Source organism: Hypanus sabinus, chromosome 17, assembly GCF_030144855.1.
Source record: "Hypanus sabinus isolate sHypSab1 chromosome 17, sHypSab1.hap1, whole genome shotgun sequence".
Lineage (NCBI taxonomy): Eukaryota > Metazoa > Chordata > Chondrichthyes > Myliobatiformes > Dasyatidae > Hypanus > Hypanus sabinus.
In genome coordinates this window covers 30,365,200-30,380,850 of record NC_082722.1, presented here as the reverse complement: position 1 = coordinate 30,380,850, position 15,651 = coordinate 30,365,200, and the positions used below count along the sequence as shown (strand labels likewise).

The window sequence follows — 15,651 nt, the reverse complement described above, 5'->3', positions numbered from 1 at the left end:
TAATTGTGAAAGCTGAAAATGAATCAATGCGCTGATGATTTTTCCACCATAACACAGGTTGAGAGCTATGTATGGTGCAGGTACATCAATGGCCTGCATGTTCCCCTGGATAGACTGCAAACTTACAGTTTAAAGCATACAAGAAACAATCCAAGGTGCAATGAAAAATTGTTTAAATAGTTATTTATGTTTTTCCCCAGTTATCTGCTCAAACACACTATAGGTACATGCTCATGAGCATTTGTTGGCCTTAAAAAGGAAAGTAAGTTATACCTGAAGCATTTTTGCATTATTTTATCAGTGCTGGCAATTTTTAGTCACTGAAGCAAAAATGGTGCTACAGCAGCATATCATTATGTGCTACATGAAAGATTTAAGTAAATTGATCTTATTCAATTTAAATCTGTAATTCACTTTGAGATATTCTAAGCTTGGAATAATTGCTACACTAGTGCAAAGTTACTACTTATATTGATTATTTATTTCAATTAAACTACACTTCAAACTAAGTGGTGTCCACTGAAGCAAGCTGCTTCAATTTCCTTCCTATCATATAATGCATCTCTTGTGACTGGGAAACTACAAAAGGAGAAAGCATTCATACAATACAGGATAATGTAATTCAACTTCTAAATAGGAAAGGGGAATTAGTCAAAGCTCATCATTGTAAACTTTCCTTTTTATATAACTTTTTACATTGTAACTTTGTTATGTTGTAATACTTTAACATTGTAAACTTTTAACTATTTTCAAAAATTCACCAAAAAATGGAATTCATAGGCAAATTGGATAAGTTTTGATGTGATCAAGGGCCGGAAAATGTCCAAGCTATTTAGACATAATGGTGTGAGAACAGTGCACCTGAATTCCACTTCTCTCATTCTACATTTGGAAAGCACAACCTCTTACTTGCCTAAACTATCATCTGTTATTTAATTGCATGGGAAATATATTAAATAAAATCCCTTTTCATTTATAGCTACAGCCATAGAAGTAGACTTCTTGAACTATAGCCATCTGTTCTCACAAGCTCCCATTTATAGTCAATTCCTGCTGATTCTATGTATCTCCCAGAAGACATTCATACAATCAACAAAGGGAGTAATGAAACGGACACTTTTTTCCATTTGCAACATCTGAGGATGAAGCATAATACAGCAAATATGTTCATCCTACAATCTATCCATTACCTGGTTAAGCCTAATACAGGCCAACAACTTGCGAACTATTGTGCTTGGAGACAAATCCCATATTGTAACAGTTCCGTCATTGGTAATGTATGCCTTACATGCAGTTATCATCTGGTTTGTGATCTGAAATAACAATATTTAAAATTCATTACTCCAAATCTAATTTTGAATCAGTTTTTAAGACGGATAAGAAATAGCTCTTCATCTGAAATACTTGTCCCTTAACCTTCAAAGTAAAATTCCATAAAGTGTTAGATAATATTTAAGTCTCTTAAAATTACAGGCTCTGACTATATGATCAGTTTTGAAAGAATACTGCTCAATATCCCCTTCAAACACAGTCAGCCACAAAGATCTGCCTGGCTTTTGTGTAGAGAATTCCCTCCTCTGGGCATCATTGCCGACTTGCTGTCCTTTACAGCAGATCCATAAAGAACATAAACAGTACAAGACGCAGCAAGACTCTTCACCCAGTCAAACTGGGGTCTCATTGAACTACAGAGTACAAAACTGGAAATGTAAACCAGATTTAAATCCTGTCCAGAAATCATACTCCAGGATATATAGATTAGATGAAAGAAGGTAGAACTAAGTAACATAAAAAAACACATACTAATCTTAACTTTCTTTTTAAAATCTCCAATACTGATTTTTATCTGACAGAATGAGATGAGTTCTGGTTCTCGTTTTAGCTCTGATTGCTCCTTTTTTTGTTACTACTATTGGGCAATAATTGAATTATTATACAATAATTCTTTTATCTGCGGCCTGCAGATAATGGTCACTGAGCTGAATTGTACTGAAATACGCCTGTTGTGTTTTATACTCTATGTTTTCAATCTTTTTTCTGCTACTTGCATGATTTATTTTTACGTGTGGGGGGGAGGTGTGTTTGTGTTTGATGTTTTCCTTTGAACGGGTTGGTTCCATGGCTCTTCTTTGTTTCATGACAGTCTGTTGAGAAGACAAATTTAGGGGTTGTATACTGCATACATACTTTGATAATAAATGTACTTTCTATCTTTGAATATGTAACAGAAATGTCCAAGGGCAGGACAATTGTTCAACAGTATACATAGTTTATATTCTTTAATCTGCCATCCACTATGTTCGCAGCCATTTTTTATGCAATGAGCAAGTTCCTGTGATTGCAATTATTTCAGTGTTGAGACTGTAATGGAGGATTGTAACAGCACATCATGTGGAGGAAAGAGCTTTGTCTGAAAACTTCTAAATTATTAACCACATTTTGCATATGTCAGGAGTTGCTGCCTGATTTACTGGAGCAGAGAGCACTAGCAGCATTATTACAGCAAAATTTATCAAGTTTAAAGAAAGTTAATGCAATGTTCAGTTGACCGGTCAAAATTAGGAAGGGTTGTGACAGGAAAATAAAAGACAGAATGCATCCACTGGGAGCCTGGGGACAGGGATAATTGATAAAAGAACCAGAGGGAAGATGAGAATTGCTTCCATACAATAAAATATTATGACCTGAAATGCACTGATAAAGAGTTCAGAAACTTATCAGTGGTAATTCTCCAGTATAAAAAACTGAAGGAGCAAGTGAGACATTGATGCATCATCAATAACTCTTGGAGACAGGAGGCAAACAATAGGCTTTTATTAGCTGCAAGAGATCATGATTAGCAACAAGAGACCACTACACAACATCCTGGAGACTGAGGGGGCAGCAGTGCCTCCAACCACCTTTATAAAGGGGTCTGTGGGAGGAGCCACAGGAGCAGTCAGCAGAGGGACGTGTCCAGACAGGTATATGTAGTTCACCACAGACCTGAGTCTTTACTCTCAGGTAGATGTAAAAGAGCCCATGGAGCTATTTTGAAGAAGATTAAGGGAGTTGTTTTTGATGTATCAGCCAAAATATATCTAACAATCAATTAGACAACAATAGACTATCTTCTGATCCTTATAAGATTGTTCCTCATGAGAAATTGTACTGTTTAAAAGTTTGCTGTATTTCTTACATTACAACAGTAACTACACTCTACTGGGTGTAAAGAGTTTCAGAATATTCTGAGACTGTGGAAGGAACAACAGTTGCAAGAAAAAGTTTGTGAACCCTTTGCAATTACCTGGCTTTCTGCATTAATTACTCATAAAATGTGGTCTGATCTTCATCCAAGTCACAGTAGTAAACAAACACAACCACTGAGCACAACTACATGAAGCATTGCCATAGAAAAGCAGCATCCAACGTCAAAAGTCCTCACCACCCAGGCCATGCTCTCTTCTTGCTGCTGCCATCAGGTAGAAGGTACAGGTATCTCAGGACTTGCACCACCAGGTTCAAGAACAGTTACTACCCCTCAACCATGAAGCTCTTCAACTTTTATCCTGTTATTTCATGCTCACTATTTATTGATTAACTGCGTTTGGACAGTTCATTTACAGTTTACAGATCTTGTTTACAGTTACTTTTCTATAGATTTGCTAAGTATCTTCACAGAAAAAGAATCTCAGGGTTGTTTGTAGTGACATGTATGTACTCTGATAATAAATTTTACTTTGAACTTTGAAACTCAATCTGCCTAATCTAATAACACACAAACAATTATACATCTTCTCATTAATACTGAGTACACAATATAAACAAGCATAGTCTCAGTTTAAGAAGTATGTGAGCCCCTGGGGTAATGCCTTCTACAAAAGCTATTTGGAGTCAAGTGTTCCAATCAATGAGATGAAACTGGAGCTGTGGGGTGTGGAGGTGCCCTGCCCTATAAAAAAACACAAAGTCAGGTTACTGACTGAGTCTGCTCTTCTCAAGACAGTTCCGTTGATGTGCACCACGCCTCAATCAAAACAACTTTCTGAGGACCTTAGAAGAAGAATTGTAGCTGGAAAAGGCTACAAAAATCATTTTTAAAGACTTGAATGTTCATCAGTCTACAGTAAGAGAAATTGTCTACAAATGGAGGAAATTCAGTTCTGTTGCTACTTTCCCTAGCAGTGGGTATCCTGCAAAGATCACACCAAGAGCACAACATGCAATGATGAAGGAGGTGAAAAAGAACCCAAGGGTAACAGCAAAGACCTGCAGAAACCTCTAGAACTTGCTAAAGCCTCTGTCTATGTGTCCGCTATAAGAAATATACTACACCAAGAATGATGTTCATGGAAGGACACCATGGAGGAAACCACTGCTCTCCAAAAAAAAATGCTCAACATCTTAAGAGGCAAACACGAGGAAATCTGCAGATGCTGGAAATTCAAGCAACACACACAAAATGCTGGTGGAACACAGCAGGCCAGGCGGCATCCACAGAAGCACTGCTGACGTTTTGGGCCGAGACCCTTTGTCAGGACTAACTGAAAAGAAAGACAGTAAGAGATTTGAAAGTAGGAGGGGGAGGGGGAAATGCGAAATGATAGGAAAAGACCAGAGAGGGTGGGATGAAGCTAAGAGCTGGAAAGGTGATTAGCTAAAGGGATACAGAGCTGGAGAAGGGAAAGGATCAAGGGATGGGAGGCCTAGGGAGAAAGAAAGGGTGAGGAGAGCACCAGAGGGTGATGGAGAACAGGCAGAGTGATGGGCAGAGAGAAAAAAAACTAAATGTGTCAGGGATGGGGTAAGAAGTGGAGGAGGGGCATTAACGGAAGTTGGAGAAGTCAATGTTCATGCCATCAAGTGGAGGCTACCCAGCCATTATATAAGGTGTTGTTCCTCCAACCTGAGTTTGGATTCATTTCAACAGTAGAGGAGGTCATGGATAGACATATCAGAATGGGAATGGGATGTGGAATTAAAATGTGTGACCACTGGGAGATTCTGCTTTCTCTGGCAGACAGAGTGTAGATGTTCAGCAAAACGGTCTCCCAGTCTGCGTTGGGTCTCACCAATATATAAAAAGCCACACCAGGAGCACCGGACACAGTATACCACACCAGCCGACTCACAGGTAAAGTGTCACCTCATCTGGAAGGAGTGTATGGGGCCCTGAATGGTGGTGAGGGAGGAAGTGTTAGGGCAGGTGTAGCACTTGTTCCGTTTACAAGGATAAGTGCCAGGAGGGAGATTGGTGGGAAGGGATGGTGGGGGGACGAATGGACAAGGGAGTCACGTAGGGAGCAAGAAAGCAGAAAGTGGAAAGCAGAAAGCAGAGCAGAGGGAAAGATGTGTTTGGCAGTGGGATCCTGTAGGAGGTGGCGGAAGTTATGGAGAATTATATGTTGGAGCTGAAGGCTGGTGGGGTGGTAGGTGAGGACAAGGTTAACCCTATCCCGAGTGGGGTGGCGGGCGGATGGGATGAGGGCAGATGTGCAGGAAATGGGAGAGATGTGTTTGAGAGCAGAGTTGATGGTGGAAGAAGGGAAGCCTCTTTGTTTAAAAAAGGAAGACATCTCCTTCGTCCTGGAATGAAAAGCCTCATCCTGAGAGCAGATGCAGCGGAGATGGAGGAATTGCGAGAAGGGGATGGCATTTTTGCAAGAGACAGGGTGGGGAGAGAAATAGTCCAGGTAGCTGTGAGAGTCTGTAGGCTTATAGTAGATATCAGCAGATAAGCCGTCTCCAGAGATGGAGACAGAAAGATCAAGAAAGGAGAGGGAGTTCTCCAGGTCCAACTTATAATTCTCCGTAACTTCCGCCACCTCCTACGGGATCCCACTACCAAACACATCTTTCCTCCCCCCAATTTTCCGCTTTCCGCAGGGATCACTCCCTACGCGACTCCCTTGTTCACTCGGCCCCCCCATCCCTTCCCACCGATCTCCCTCCTGGCACTTATCCTTGTAAGCGGAACAAGTGCTACACCTGCCCTTACACTTCCTCCCTCACCAACATTCAGGGCCTCAGATAGTTCTTCCAGGTGAGGTGACACTTCACCTGTGAGTCAGCCGGTGTGGTATACTGCATCCAGTGCTCCCGGTGTGGCCTCTTATATATTGGTGAGACTGACGCAGACTGGGAGACTGTTTAGCTGAACATATACACTCTGTCCGCCAGAGAAAGCAGGATCTCCCAGTGGCCACACATTTTAATTCCACGTCCCATTCCCATTCTGATATGTCTATCCATGGCCTCCTCTACTGTCAAGATGAAGCCGCACTCAGGTTGGAGGAACAACACTTTATATACCAGCTGGGTAGCCTCCAACCTGATGGCATGAACATTGACTTCTCTAACTTTTGTTAATGCCCTCCCTCCCCTTGTTACCCCATCCCTGACATATTTAGTTGTTTGCCTGTTCTCCATCTCCCTCTGGTGCTCCCCTCCCACTTTCTTTCTCCCTAGGCCTCCCGTCCCATGATCCTTTCCCTTCTCCAGTTCTGATTCCCTTTAGCCAATCACCTTTCCAGCTCCCATTTCCCCCTCGCATTTTGCATTTCCCCCTCCCCCTCCTACTTTCAAATCTCTTAGTATCTTTCTTTTCAGTTAGTCCTGATGAACGGTCTCGGCCCAAAACGTCGACTGTGCTTCTCCTAAGGATGCTGCCTGGCCTGCTGTGTTCCACCAGCGTTTTGTGTGTGTTGTTCAACATCTTAAATTTGCAAAAGACCACCAGAACGTTCCACAACACTTCTGGGACAATGTTCTGTGGACAGAAGAAACAAAATTTGAACTTTTTGACAGAAATGTACACCACTATGTTTAGAGGAAAAAGGGCACTGCACACCAACACCAAATCCTCATCCCAACTGTGAAGCATGGTGGAAGGATCATCAAGGTTTGGGGCTGCTTTTCTTCCTCAGGGCCTGGACAGCTTTGCAATCACTGAAGGAACAATGAATTCAAAATTGTATCAAGACATTTTACAGGAGAATGTCAGGGTAGCGGTCCATCACTTGAAGTTTATTAGAAATTGGATGATGCAATAAGCCAATGATTCGAACCACAAGAGTAAACATAATGATTTAAAAAGAAAAAAATTTGTGTTTTGAAATGGCCAAATCAGAGTCCAGACCTTACCTCAATTGAGATGCCGTAACATAACCTGAAGAGGACTGTTTATGCAAGGTATCCAGAAATATTGATGAACTGAAACAGTTTCAGATGGAGGAATGGTCTAAAATTCCTCCTCGCGGTTGTGCAAGTCTGATCAGCAGCTACAGGAAATGCTTGGTGGAGGTAATTGCTGCTGAAGGAGGTGCTACCAGTTATTAAGTATAAGGATACACATACTTTTTTGAAGCTAGACTGTGATTGTTTAAATGTTGTACTCAGTATTGACAAAAAGATAGGACACCGTGAAGGAAACCACTGCTCTCCAAAAAAAATTGCTAAACACCTTAAGTTCACAAAAGACCACCTGGATGTTCCACAACATTTCTGGGAAAAAGTTCTGGATCTCAGCCCGAAATGTCGACAGTGCTTCTTCCTATAGATGCTGCCTGGCCTACTGCGTTCCACCAGCATTTTGTGTGTGTTGCTTGAATTTCCAGCATCTGCAGATTTCCTCGTGTTTGACGAAAAGTACAATTGTTTGTGTGTTATTAACTTAGGTAGATTGTGTTTGTCTATTATTGTGACTTAGATGAAGATCAGACCACATTTTATAAGTAATTAATGCAGAAAACCACATAATTGCAAAGGGTTCACAAACTTTTTCTTGCAACTGTATATAAATGCAGGTCTTTTTTATTCTGTTTCAGAAAGGAATTGGATTGGTCTTGAAAAGGAAACATTTGTAAGCTTTTGGAGAAAGTTTTGCAGAATGGATGCAATTCAAAGATCTGTTATGGACATAGTGGACAAAGTAGGCTCTTCCTGTGCTGTACTTTCCAATGATTCCACATACAGTTAGCATTGTCAGCTAGCTTGTCTTTGCTGAGATAGTAGTCATTTTTCTTTTTTCTATGTGTCATATACTGACTGAGGATTAACCTCCAAGGATGTGTTGCTTTCAGAATGAGAATCAGAAACAAAATTAGCTTTATTATCATTGACATATGTTGTGAAACCTGTTTTGTGGCAGTAGTACAGTGCAAGACATAAAAAATATTAAGTTATAAAAAATAAATTGATGATACAAGAGAGGAATAACGAGGTAGTGTTTATTAATTTGTGGACTGTTCATAAATATGATGGTGGAGAGGAAGAAGCTGTCCCTAACATGTTGAGTATGGATTTTCAGGGTCCTGTATCTTCACCCCACTGGTAGTAATGAGATGGTGAAGGTCCTTAATGCCTCCTCCTTGCAGCACCATCCTTTAAAGATGTCCTCGATGATGGCAAGCACTTGTGCCTGTCGTGGAGCTAATCGATCCTATAACTTCTTTCTGCTTCTGATTTTTTTTCTATTTTAAGGTACCATCTGCTGTGTTTGCTGATATTTTTTCTTGTGTTGGATTGAAAGCCATATTATTTTGCAGAAATTAGACTAAATTATTTACAATGAAGATGATTCCAGTGGTATTATTCTAGAGAACAGCAGTGTCTGCTTACAGAAAATATTCTTACCTTGGTAAACAGTGAAGTCATTTTTTCAGATGTGTTGTAGTACATGGAAATTGCATGTATCATTCTAACAGCATTCAGGAGTCCTGGAAGGACATTGAGCATTTCTATCTGGAAAGAGGAGGAAACAGCACACATTAATCTGAAATTAATATCAATGTTTCACTCCTGATTTAAATAGAGCTCTCAGAACACCAATAATACACAATAAATAATACAGACTTACAGGGTCATTGTTGTAAAGAGGGTCACAAAATCGCTCCAGTGTGTAGAGATATTTCACATTATCTTTGGCTTCATTAGACACATTTGTAATCCGTTTATCCATTTCTTTCCATGTCTGCACAGGAAATTACAATGGTTTCCAGAACAATTCATCCATATTTTGTATAAAAATCACAGCTCAAGTCAAGAAGCAGACCAAAATTTGTTGTTCGCAATAGATGTCTATGAACAACAGCATTCAAGTAAAACTTTAAAGCACCACCTCCAAGTATCCAGTTACTACTGGGATATTCATCAGAGCCAACTGCTTCTGATCAGTCACAATTACTGTAGGAGAAATTAGTTTCCAATGCACATTGGATGAAGAAATATTTGAGAAGTGTGAACAGCTCCAAGAAAATTTGAAAAACCTAAATTGGCAGAGGGATGGGACCAGAGTGATAAGACTTAAGATGGGGCATTTGGTATACAACTTGATGCACTGTGCAGTGAGACTGTCAGGAAGGACAGGCAGGTAACAGAGCAAAATTGCAGTCAGTGGGATAAGTTGCTGTGTAACATGAAGGCAAAATCAAAATGGATGATGAATACAGGACTAAAAGTGTTATCTTTGAATGTACACAGTATGCAGATTAAGGTAGATAACTTTGAAGCACAGTTAGAGATTGGTAGGTATTACATTGAGGGCATTCTGAAAGAAGATCATAGTTCGGACCTTAACATCCAAGTATACAAATTGTATCAAAAGTACAGGCAGAAAGGCAGAAGGGGTAGGGTGGCTCCATTGGTAAAAAATGAAATCAAATTATATAGGATCAGAAGATATAGAATCCTTGAAGGTAGAGTTAAAAAACTGCAAGGCTGAAAGATCCTGATGGAAGTTATATACATGCCTCCAAACAGTATCCAGGATGTGGGCTACAAATTACAACAGGAAATAGAAAACCTATGTCAAAAGGGCGGTGTTACGATAGTTGTGAGATTTCAATAAGCAGCTACATTGGAAAAATCAGGTTGGTGCTGGATCCCAAGAAACAGAATTTGTAGAATGCCGATGAGATGGGTTTTTAGAGCTGCTTGTGGTTGAGCCCTCAAGAGGAAAGACTATTCTGGATTGGGTGTTGTGTAATGAACTGGATTTAATTAGGGAGCTAAAGATAAGGAACTCTTTGAATACTGTGATCATAATGTGGTAGACTTCGCTCTGCAATTTGAGAGGGGAAGCTAAAGTTAGATGTATCAGTATTACAGTGAAGTAAACGGAATTATAGAGGCATGAAAGAGGAGCTAGCCAAAGCTGATTGGAAGGGGACACTAGTCCAAATGAAAGTACAATAGCAATGGCGGGAGTTGCTGGGGGCAATTTGGAAGGCACAAGTTAGATACATCCAAAAGAAGTATTCTAAATGCAGGATGATGCAACCATGATTGAGAAGGGAAGCCAAAAACAACTAGTGAGTGGTATTGCTGTCACTAGGGAGAAGGTGCTTGGGAAGCTGAAAAGTCTGAAAATAGGTAAGTCAGCTGGACCAGATGGATTATACCCCAGAATTCTGAAAGAGGGGCGGGGGAGATTGTGGATGCATTTGTAAGGATCTTTCAAGAATCACTAGATTCTGGCATGGTTTCAGAGGACTGGAAAATTGCAAATGTCACTCCACTCTTCAAGAAGGGAGGGAGGCAGTAGAAAAGAAATTATAGGCCAGTTATCCAGACCTCAATGGTTGGGAAAATGTTGGAGAGGTGCCACACATGAGGCTGCTTAACAAGATAAGAGCCCATGGTATTACAAGAAAGATACGAGCATAGATAAAGGATTGGCTGATTAATAGGGGGCAAAGAGTGGGAATAAAGGGAGCCTTTTCTGATTGGCTGTCAGTGACTAGTGATGTCCCGCAGGGGTTGAAGTTGGGACCACTTCCTTTTCCGTTACATGTCAATGATTTGGATTATGGAATTGATGACTTTGTGGCCAGGTCTGTAGATGATATGAAGATCAGCGGAGGGTCAGGAAGTTCTGAGGAAGTAGGGAAGTTACAGGAGGACTTAGAAAAATTAGGAGAATGGGCAAAGAAGTGACAGATGAAATATATTGTTGGGAAATGTATGATCATGCACTTTGGTAGAAGAAATAAAAACAGACTATTTTCTAAATGGAGAGAAAATTAAAAAATCCAAGGTGCAAAGGGACTTAGTCCTCGTGCAGTATTCCCTAAAGGTTAATAAAAATTATTCCAGGATTGAAAGGGTTATCATATGAGGAGCATTTGATGGCTCTGGGTCCATCGAAGAAGAAGAAAGCCTTTAACTCCGAGTGGAGTCATCGGGACGCCTTCGTGACAGCGTTCTTGTTTATATGAGGCCAAGTTGCTAGCTTGACGCTCAACCCAGCACAGATGGAAAGTGTGCAAGGGAGGCGGCTAGTCAAACTCAGGAGCCTTCACTCCAAAGTTCAGCGCTGATGCGACTATGCTACCAGCTGGCTATACTCACTAGAGTTTAGAAGAACAATGGGGGGGAATCTCATTGAAATCTATCAAATGTTGAAAGGCCCAGATAGTGGATGTGGAAAAGATGAGTCTAGAACCTGAGGGCACAACATCAGGAAAGAGGAATGTCCATTTAGAATGCAGATGAGTAGGATTTTCTTCTGGCCAGAGGGTGGTGAATTCATGGAATTCGTTGCCACAGATGGCTGTGCAGGCCAGGTCATTGGGTGTACCTAAGACACAAGTTGATTGGTTCTTGATTAATCAGAGCGTAAAAGGTTACAGGAGAAGGCAGGAGAGTGAGGTTCAGAGGGAAACTGGTGGCACAAATTCGATGGGACTAATGGCCTAATTCTACTCCTATCTCTTACGATCTTGGGGCCTCATGGAAATTCACTGCTTGCATGATTTTGAAAAAATCATCAAAAATCAGTGACAGTAATAGTTTTAACTGTTTGAGATCCAAATGAGTAAATTCAGCTGGAAATTATTAACAAAGAAATTACTTCACAATGAGAAAACAAAATAAACAAATAGAGACAGAACCTGACATAGCAGTCTGTGCTTGTCTCATAGTTTCACAGACCTGGATTTGACCCTGCTTTAGATACTGTCTGTACAGAGTTAATACATTCTACCCACTACCATGTGGGCTTTCTCTGAGTATTTTGGTTTATTCTCATGTTTCAATCAAATACTAATAGGTTAATTTGCTTCTCCAAGTTAGCACTTAGTGTCTTGATGGCAAAAATAAAGAGTAGTTGATGGGTAAGTAGGAATGGAACTAGTGGCGGTAATGCACCATTAAGCTGGGTGCCAACCGCCGTAAAACAAGACGGAGAGAGAGTGAGAGAGAGAGGAATGGAATTAATATGGTTGCTCCCTTGGGCGCCACCATAGGCCTCATGACCTCCTTCCAAGATTAGTGCAAGAAATAATGGTTTAAGAACTTAAGGCATAGGAAAAAAATTAGTTATTTAGCCCATAGACTCTGCTCCACCATTCCTGATTTATTATCCCTTTCAACTCCATTCTCCTGCCTTTTCCCCATAACCTTTGATGCCCTTACTAATTAAAAACCTACGAACCTCCACTTTAAATATACCTAATGACTTGGCCTCCATAGTCATCTGTGGCAACGAACTCCAAAGATTCACTACCCTCTGGCTAAATAAATCCTTCCTCATCACTGTTCTAAAGGGAGGCCCTTCTATTCTGAGGCCGTGCCCTCTTGTCCTAGACTCCCCCATCAAAGGAAACATCCTCTACATGTCCACTCTATCTGGGCGTTTCAGTATTAGATAGGTTTCATAAGATTGAAATTAGATCTCCTGTCATTCTTCTAAACTCCAGTAAATACAGGCCCAAAACTATCAAATGCTATACATTCTAAGGTTTCTGTACATCAATGTAAAAACTCTTTGATGAAGCACAAAAAATAAAAAGCTATTGTTGCAAAAGATCTGAAAAAAATTGCTGGAAACACACAACAAATCAGGTAGCATGAGTGGAAAGAGAAACAGCTTTCAGCCAAAGATGCTTCATCAAAAATTGATTTTCTTTCCATCAACACTGTTCGACCTATTGCGTGTTTCCAGCATGTTCTGCTTTCCTTTTACAAAATATCTCTATCATAATAATTGACTGAGGTAGGATTTCTAACTTCTTCCAATCTTCCAGCATAACATTGGCAGATTGACAGAAATATAGGAGCCAGTACATGAATAAATCACATCTGCCACTTCTCTATTGAAGTAAAGATAAAGATCAGTTGTATCCTTCTTAGAAATTCCAGGTTACAAAATTTTATCATTTTTGTGAGGGGGGAGTTCAGCATGGACTTTAAATATGTTTAATCAATGTTTAATAGTTGTTAAGAAACTATAAGCTTCAATCAATGTATTTCTTCAAACCTTCAACAGCTTTGACTTAGCAGCTGTGATGATGCCAAGAATGGTTTTGACATCTGCTCGCTGGATCTCCTGAGTCAAACAATTGAATCGGGTCAGGCAGTTTTTCCAGTGTTCCAGCTCCAGCCGTGGCCCAGCGTCATCTGCTTCCTTCTGCACCTGCTCGCTCTCAGTCAGCATCTTAGAAGAAAAGATCAGAAGCAGAGGAATGTTGCACCAAGCATAAAAAGTGCTTTAGCACTGGCCACAGAGAGTGGCATTTCAATATTTATTACAGATTAGCTCTCAGCAGACAACAAAGGATTGCCAAATTCGTGCTGAATACTTTATGGAATTTATTTAGAACTCTTAATTAACAATCGTTGATTAAACAATCAGATTTATCATACATCAATGCAATTTTGCATACTGTTCCATTTGCCCAGCCGAAATCTTCCTAACTCTTAATCACCTATCTCTGACACTCAGTGGCATTACTATCACCAATGCTGCTACCGCCAACATTTTTGGCTCATCAATAATCAGAATCTCATCTGGACTGGACAAATAATATTGGCTACAACAACAGGTCAGTGGCTGAGTATCCTATTGCATCTGACTGCCCTCCTTAATTTCCCAAACCTTTCCTCCATTTATAAGAAGCAACTCAAAGCATGATGAAATGCTTTACACTTGCCTGGAAGAGAGCAGCTCAGACAATTCTCAAGCAGCACTACAGTGTCCAGAAAAAAACAATTTACTTGATTGCCGCCTCATCCACCTTATCCTATATCCCCAGTCCACAATGTCAATGTACCATCTACAAAGTTCACTGCATTTGCTCACCTCCGCCAGTGTCACAGCATATCCTAAACTAATAATTTTACAGTCCTGAAACACCCTGCCCAGAGCACGTGGGAGTCCCATCACTGGGAGGATTGCAGTGGTTCAAGAAGGGGTTTTACCATCATCTTCTCAAGAGCATTCAGGGATATTTAATAGATTCTTGGCTTACCAGTAATACCCAGAACCCAAAGAAATTAATGAAGAAAAAAATGAAAAAAAATTAAACTAAATGCTAAGTGCTTAGACATGGGATAAAGGATTTTAACGGGAGATGATTTGGGAATAGCTAGAAAGTGCAAAAGACTTTGATCTTGTTTGTCTTAATTGCTTATTTCTTCCAAAAGAATTCTTCTTTGAACTAACAGCTTCTGTGACTGTTTAGACACCTAGTTGGTTCACAGATATTTTAAAATGGTCCTGCAATCATTCCTCAGCTCATTTTTGTTCTCTGTGAATGTGTGGATGAGAGTAACTGCTATTTCTCAAAATGAGGTCAAACTACTTGCCAATTTCTGAACAGATGAATTCACAACACATTTATAATGCACAGTTTAATGAGGGCAGTATTATATTTTCTATAACATTAAAGCTACTTTCCATAAGAATAAGAAACATTGCAACTAATGTCATCACCTATCCTTGTATCCCTCCAAGTGAATGAAGAGGAAATTTATACAATGTGCTTTCATTCAACCTCAACTAGGTTGTAACTACAGCTGTTCGTATTTTAATCAAAAGTAAGCTGCTACTCTAAGAATACCAAGTATAGGAGATTGGCTTCACAGCAGTGATATGGGTTGGGGTTCAAGTTATAACAATGATCTCAAAGATGGTCAAATTAGAAAAATCCAGTTTGAAGATATTGTTGCCCCATCAACCAATGAACTGAAGCCATTTAAAACAAGCACCAGTCTTTCAGAAATGTACCATTTGTGGAAGACATGCACAACTCAAATGCCATCAGTTCAGTCATATTGCATGACTTCGATTCAAGCACATGTTGTAAGCACTGGGGAGTGAGATAGAATTTCCTAAAGCACACTGATGAACACAGAAACTGCACGATTGTTGGATTTTAGTTATAATTCAATAAGACAACATGTAATGTAGCAAAGACTAATAGATGAATTTTAATTCACTCCGGCCACTGAAATCCAGGCCATTTGTTCCTATCTCTTGCATTAGAGAGACTCGTGATAGTGATTTGGATACTGCCTCATAAAGAAATGCCAATCAAGGTCCTTACCATTTCAGTAGGACATGAGTGCTATTTAAGGCTCCTAGTTTCAGTAAGATGTGATGAATGGCCAGAGGAGATGCCAAATGGAAAAGCAAAGAACTGCAGATGGTGAAAATATGAAATAAAAAGAGAAATGCTAGAAATGCTCAACAGGTCAGGGGCTTTATGTGGAGATAAAAATATAATATTAGCTTTAGGTTTCAAGTCATTGGAACAAAGAAAGTTGCATCTTCCTGCAAGTGAATAAGAAGCTGCAGAATGGGAATGGATGCTGGTTGAGATGGAAAGTAAACAAGGGTGTTATGGAGGAACAGCTCCTTTGGAATTTGATATGAAAAGAACGGTTAAGAAA

General features: G+C 40.1%; 1 protein-coding gene across 1 annotated transcript in view; it reads right to left on the bottom strand.

Moving 5' to 3' along the window:
• LOC132406620 (dynein axonemal heavy chain 5-like) overlaps nucleotides 1-15,651 on the bottom strand; it is a 180,312-nt gene that overhangs the window by 149,650 nt on the left and 15,011 nt on the right. Inside the window, exons 7-10 of the mRNA XM_059992430.1 lie at nucleotides 13,238-13,414; nucleotides 8,837-8,950; nucleotides 8,614-8,721; nucleotides 1,191-1,313 (exon numbers count right to left, since the gene is read on the bottom strand). Of these exons, the coding sequence (XP_059848413.1) occupies nucleotides 1,191-1,313; nucleotides 8,614-8,721; nucleotides 8,837-8,950; nucleotides 13,238-13,414 (522 nt within the window). The remainder of the gene's footprint in view (nucleotides 1-1,190; nucleotides 1,314-8,613; nucleotides 8,722-8,836; nucleotides 8,951-13,237; nucleotides 13,415-15,651) is intronic.